This window comes from Myxocyprinus asiaticus, chromosome 1, assembly GCF_019703515.2.
Source record: "Myxocyprinus asiaticus isolate MX2 ecotype Aquarium Trade chromosome 1, UBuf_Myxa_2, whole genome shotgun sequence".
NCBI lineage: Eukaryota > Metazoa > Chordata > Actinopteri > Cypriniformes > Catostomidae > Myxocyprinus > Myxocyprinus asiaticus.
Window position 1 is genome coordinate 7,169,992 of NC_059344.1, and position 6,631 is coordinate 7,176,622.

A 6,631-nucleotide genomic window follows, 5' to 3' on the forward strand; every position below is an offset into this window, starting at 1 on the left:
ACAATGCAGTGCCATACTGTTATTTTACTGTGTACAGGTTGTTGTTTTTGTTTTTCATAAAAAAATATACTGTTCAATCCTGGCAACATTTTACACTTAATATGTACATTGCTTTGAATGTTAATTTATACTTTTTGTAATTTGACTTCTCATTAGACGGGGTTTCAAAATGTCACTAGCTTTCCCCAAGATGATATCTTGATTTTGAATGTTAATTTTTCCCTAATGCCTTGCAAACAGAGGCACTTGGCATGCTTAAAACAGCTATTTACCATAAAACTAGTCACTTCACTGTGAGCCTGCTCTTGATCTCCCAGAATTCAAAATTTTTTAACTGTTGTATTTAACAATCAAAGTAGATTGCTGCAGGAATCTGGCCGTAAATTTACCACAATTTTTTACAGTGCACTTTCAAAAATGCTTGTGAAATACTATAAAACATAATTCCATGTACATTTTTTGTCATTAATGTTATGGTTATTAGCATGTCACATAGTTGTTATTTATACTGTGTATTTTACAGTCCCACGTAGACACAAACCCACGCAATGAATATCACCCATATGTAAATTCACAGGTATTCTCAGTAGTGATTCTGTCTACTTTAGGTCATTGTGAATACTGCTTTTGTACTGTAAAACAGAAGTGTCCAACTTAGAAATGCTAGAAATGAAAACAAGTATATTATCTGTTTTCTCAGCAGATCTAGGAACGAGTAAATACATTCAAAGATGTGTTTCATGAGAAGATATCCCATCACAATAATTTTCCTACCTCCTGTGACACGCAACACATGAACAAAGAAGTTACACAGACAAAGTATTTAAATAAAAGAGCTGCCATGATTTATTGAAATTCAAATGCAGGTTAAATGATTTTAACATTTATATATACTCCGGAAGAGGTGGAGGGGGCCGTCTACTCAGGCAGCTTTAATCATGTCTAGGAAAGACAAAAAATAATTCATAACGACAACATCAGTCATATAAGTAGCAAGTATCCATCATATTTATCAAGCCCAGTTTGCAATGTAAAGGAGATTTTTCTTACCTTTAGAGGCATATAGTAAACCAAAAACCACAGCTGTAATTACAATAGCCAACAAAACCATGGAAGTACACGAACTGCACAAACTGCAGACTTCAGGCTTCTGGTTCTCCTCTATAAAAATAAAAATAACTCTTTTCATACATTTGCATATAAGTACCACCTTTTAAGCTACTCTGGCACACAAAAAGTTACAGCACTGTTAAAAGTGTCCAGTGCTGAAAGGTTACCAATATGACTAATGTACTAATTGGGCAGTAAAACCGTTTCCTTCAGTAACAATCAGCTCCTTTGCAAGCACGATCTTACACAGTTTATGCTTAATAGCTGACAATGTGTGTGGTCATGTAAACACCTTACAGTAAAAACAGGTTTCCTTTATCAGGGTAAGGTCATAAATGGCTTAAGCATAAACTGGTCATCACATGTACTGTATATTTTTGCCCATTACCCCGATTTCATGTTGCACGTTACACCTTTACAGGCGTTCTCACTGTCTTATCCAATGTGCGCAAGTTTTGTGCGCTTGACAGATTCACGTTTTAACATCAAAAGTCTGAAATAACAAAACGGATATAGCTGCAGGCCAAGCTCCAAAAAGGGGCGGGAGCTCCAACCCACCAGCAAAGATATACAGAGACCCCAACCTAACTCTTTCCCTAACCTTAACCATGTGTGGAAGTGTCGCCTCTTTTTGGAGCTGACCCAACCCCCTTCTGGAGTTACCCTGCTCCCTTCTGAAGTGCTCTGCCCTTCTTTGGAGATTCCACCCCATTTGGAGATCTCCGTGTTGCAGCTATACCTACTTGGAAATAACCAGATTATTTAAAATGTCATGTAAACGCAGTTTTCTTGTATTGTGGTATTTTTAATTTTTTTTTCCCCCTTTGGAATAAGCAGATTTTAGGTAGTTATCTGCATACTGATGTGCATGTAAACACAGTGCCTCTGTTCAATCTGCTGACACAAAAGGCCCTTTTGCATGATTTCACCAATCAACAGTCACCAATGCATTTGAACTATATCGAGCGGAGGGTCAAGGAGCATTACCACTGGCACCATGTGGCATGCAACTCTTCAAGCTCAAACAATTTAGCAGGTCAAACTTTGACTTCATTCATTGCTCATATCATGACATATGATGATGTGGGCTGTGCCAGCATGAAAATCAAAACAACCTTACAAGAAACGAGAGTTTTGCGGCAAATTTGGGGCAAATTGTCATTGTTGCCAAAGGTTTGCTGCAGGTTCATAACTACCTGTGAAGAGCTGCAAACTTCTGGCAAACATTTGTGGCAAATCACAAGCTCATTTGCATGTGAAAATAATTAGTGGCAAATTTGTGTGAAGTTTGCAGTTAATTTGCCAGAACTCTACATTTTTTGTTTTGCTTATTTAAATACATCAAGTTGTACACCACATCTTATCACAACTTATTATAAAAGTGTATTTGCCACAACTTTGAAATATTCAAACACATTTTACTTCTTTCATTTGCTTTCACTATTTTAACAATTCACTTCCTGTTCTCTAATAACTCTAGTTGCCAGCAGGGTGCACTGAAGCCCTGATTAATGTGAAAGTGACTTCAAGGTGCTGTAGGCTATTTTAGCATTCTGAAGCTTTCATGTGACTGAGCTGCTGAGTTAGCCACGCCCCCTCATTCCAAAGCCTGCTTTCCAAAGATAATTTTGTGTCCAACCGAGCAAAAGAGCAGCATTGTTTTTTCCTGTGGCTGTCAAATTCAACAGTGGCACAATAGCGCCCTCAACTGACAAAAATTATGAATCATAGCCTCAATGATCCACTTCAAAAACAACAATATGAGAACGAGCAAAATTATTGACAGGTGAAAAGCGTCAATGTCCAGTCGGTGGACACATTTTTGTTTGCTGTTTACAAAGTCTACAGCTGTCAAAGAGACCGGTGAGATATCTCAGTCAGGACACTTATTTCATTAATATCTTTAAGGGAGTAGGAACATTTTTTGCATACTTTTACATGAAAAAAAATTGCTTACAGCACCTTTAACACTTGAAGCCCAAATACCATTAATTAGCATACTGCATTTACAAAAAATCTAAACTAGCCGCAAACTTGCTGCAAATTTGCCACTTGTTATTTTCACATGCAAATGAGCTTGTGATCCACCGCAAATGTTTGCCAGAAATTTGCAGCTCTTCACCGGTAGTGGTGAACCTCCGGCAAACCTTTGTTTTGCTGCAAAACTCATTTGCATGTGAAAATTATCTGGGGTGAATTTGCAGAAAGTTTGCGGCAAATTTGCAGTGAACTCTCATTTTTTGCTAAAAATGCCTGATCCTCACAGTTATTCATTCTGTTGACTGTTGATGAGACACACCTGTACATCCCACTGTTATTTGATTTGACTCGTTATGTTGACCACTGGAGGCTGTGCAGTTGAAGGTTACGCTTCTGTTTCCGCTAAATGATATCAAAAGAATAGAGTCTTTAGACTTTGGGCTTCCTGAAATATAGGATCCATTGAACACACCCACAGGAGTCCATGACAGAATGACGTTTTCACCAGACGGAATGCATTTAAGTACAATGTAACACTGCCCATCTTTGGTGAAATTAAATGCTTTCTGGATATCCGGCTTCATGAGTCGTTCTGCAAATGGGGCATACAATATGTTAATTACTCAATTTGGCTAAAAAGGATCAATTGTTCATTTATGTGAGTTTATTAGATGGCATGAATGATAGCATTAAGGACACATAAATCTTAAGGTCAACAGAAAGCTTCTGTAATTAGATACATTTTTGAGTAAAAAACAAATTTATGGCGGGACTTTAATCCATCAGATACTGAATGGATTGTCAAAAATGGCAAAAATATAATGGAGCAAGACCTGAATGTGAGGTTGCAATAAGTTTTGAAGGACTACTCTCCTCCTGAAACCAGTTGGATATTGGATTATCCAATAGGCGGTGCGGCCTCTGTGATGTCAGCCAAATTGGGAAGCCGTTTCAGAAGTTATTACATTTTGAGGAAAGATTACGTAGACAAAAACATTTTCTTTGAAATTACATGCACTAATTGTGCACACTAAAACCAATTTGTATTAAGAAATTAAATAGGGTCCACTCTGATTTCATGGTGACTTTAGGAGAGTTTATAAAATCCTTACCTTGGACTGTCAGATTAACTTCAGCGTCTTCCCGAGCTTCATTTGAGTTTACCAGGGCCACACTATAAATCATGTTGTCGTCTAACCTCAAATCATTAATTGTTAAATCCCCTGTTTTGGGGTTGAGCTCAAGTCGACCCTTGTGTCTCCAAAACCTGTCTGTATTAATTTTGCCATTATTAAGACTTGCTATAAATGTTGTGTTCTCATAAATGGACCATTGAACTCTAGTGAGGTTCCATGATTGGTCTACTCCGGATTTCAAGATGACTGATTGGCCAATGTAACCAGTTATATTTTCGTCTCTTGCACACACTGCGAAGAAAAATAAAAATAAATGCAAAAGAGGTAATTTAATCAGTTACTCACTATGTACACCCAACATGTGATCTTTTTTTTTTTTTGTCACTTTGCAGAAAAGGGGAAACACCCTGTTTCCAATGAAGTAGGACAGAGACTTGTTGATTTAATTCTCGGAGCGATTCTATATATATATATATATATATATATATATATATATATATATATATATATATATATATATATATAAATTCCACAAAAAAGAAACAATGGCAAACAATGTCAAGATATCCCCCAAAAGTATAAACCATGCTATAAATTATTGTGGTTTTCTGAGTGACAACTTCATTTAAAGTAGTAAACATCCATCCAATTTTCAGCAACTTAACCAGGAAATCCATGTGGGGTAAAAATGCTAAATTCTTCAAACTCGACTTAATTTAATATTCAAGTGAAAACCAATAAGCCAGTGAACTCACCTTGATGAATATATACAATAAAGAGTAGCACTACACTCTGTAGAGTCATTGTTCATTGGCTTGTTGACATAAATTAATGAAATCTTTGACATCTACTTTGTTGCAGTGTTCAGAGTCCCAAGATTCCTTATCCAAAAAAACATCAACTACGTTTTTGAGATGTTATTCTACAATACTTAACTGACGGAAACAAGAAGCGACGCTAAGAGACATGTGCTTCCTCACATCATATATCTTGTGACATGATGTTTTGTGTGTAGCGGAAATTACCAGAGGAATAACATCATGTGTGAAGTGTTTTACTTGAAGCAAATGTTTCCAAAGGAATAAATAATTATATTGATTGAACTATGATGATTATGAACACAAAGGTTGAACAGACTTTTGTAGTGATGATTAAAAGATAAAAAGATTGGCCCTCAATTTTTGAGGTTAAAAAAAAAAAAAAAAAAAAAAGTGTAGAAAGACGTGATTCTTCCTCTTTACCACCTCCACACTAAGCAGACAGTCTCAAAGCAGAGGTGAATGACTTCCATCCAGAGTCAACTGAAATAACACTGTTATGAACATGCTTAAAGGAATAGTTCTCCCAAAAATGAAAATTTGCTGATAATTTACTCAACCTCAGGCCATCCAAGTTGAGTTTATTTCTTCATCAAAACAGAATTTAAGATTTTTAGGATTTCATTTCAGGCCTCCTCCTTTAAACAATGCAAGTGAATTTACTCCATTTTTTGACGGTCCAAAATGCATATTTAGGGTGCATCAAAATAATCCACATGACTATTTTTAGAAACAAAACAATACTTATATACTTTTTAACTACAAATGTTCACTTCCGTACATCTCTGTGATGCACGCTCATGAGAGGGATGACGTAAGCTCGTTGGTAAGGTCATGCGTCACGTGGAGGAGGAGACAGGAAGCGCGTCATCGTTTACAAGAGGAGTGCTGTACAAAAGTTTAATTGTAGTGTTGTCTTATTTGTATAAGTGTATTGTTCAAAATAGTCGTTTGTCGTGTGTATTGCTTCAGCCTTCAGAAACCCCAAAGAAAATGCACTCCGGGAAAAATATAAACTTTTCATAGATTGCCTATGCATGACCATGAGCGATTGAAGCTCTGGCTTATCGTGCTGAACCTGGATATCAGTACACCCCTACATTCTCTCAAATATTGGAGGGTGTGCAGTGAACATTTTACCCCTGAGGATTTCAGACCATCGAAAGAATCAAAGGGTCGATATCTGAATTCATCGGCTGTGCCCGTGCTGTTTTTCCAGGGAACTCAGGTATGTGTGAAAACTTTGTCATTCTCACGCCTCCCTCGGGCTCTGCACCTCCCTCAGTGCTCTGCTCCTCATCACTCGATTTCTAATTCACCGCACCTGCACTCAATTTACTCGCTCATCACTGCCTGCATAAATAACTCACCTTGATGCCACTTCACTGTCACGTCTCACACAAAGGACTCGCAGTGTTTATTTACCTGACTGTATTTGCTCTTGATCTTCGTCGATATCTGTTTAGTGCTTACCCTGCTGTTTCGCCAGATACCTCTTCTTCAGTTTGTGAAGCTTTTCTTCTGTGTGATATCACCTGTACCATTGATCTCACTGTGTAAACCCTGTAAATCCTGTGAATCTCAGTA

General features: G+C 37.2%; 1 protein-coding gene across 2 annotated transcripts; it reads right to left on the bottom strand.

The window, feature by feature from the left end:
• Positions 1–822: 822 nt before the first annotated feature.
• LOC127449067 (SLAM family member 5-like) lies at positions 823–5,229 on the bottom strand. 2 transcript variants are annotated; one of them, XM_051712215.1, is made up of 5 exons: positions 4,982–5,228; positions 4,203–4,517; positions 3,410–3,682; positions 1,051–1,161; positions 823–942 (listed from the first exon to the last, which is right to left on the bottom strand). In XM_051712215.1, the coding sequence occupies exons 1-5, from the start codon at positions 5,028–5,030 to the stop codon at positions 923–925; spliced, it is 768 nt and encodes a 255-aa protein (XP_051568175.1). In that variant the 5' UTR covers positions 5,031–5,228; the 3' UTR covers positions 823–922. The 2 variants fall into 2 exon arrangements, with proteins under 2 accessions (XP_051568175.1, XP_051568170.1); XM_051712210.1 differs by lacking the exon at positions 823–942 and having other exon boundaries at positions 964–1,161; positions 4,982–5,229.
• Between the last annotated feature and the right edge of the window lie 1,402 nt (positions 5,230–6,631).

Bases quoted from the DNA above. Each gene is read 5' to 3' on its own strand.
- LOC127449067 (XM_051712210.1), bottom strand. From the start codon at position 5,030: ATGACTCTACAGAGTGTAGTGCTACTCTTTATTGTATATATTCATCAA. The intron at 4,518-4,981 runs GTGAGTTCACTG...TTTTCTTCGCAG, and splicing joins TATTGTATATATTCATCAAG to TGTGTGCAAGAGACGAAAAT. The intron at 3,683-4,202 runs GTAAGGATTTTA...CCCCATTTGCAG, and splicing joins AGTTAATCTGACAGTCCAAG to AACGACTCATGAAGCCGGAT.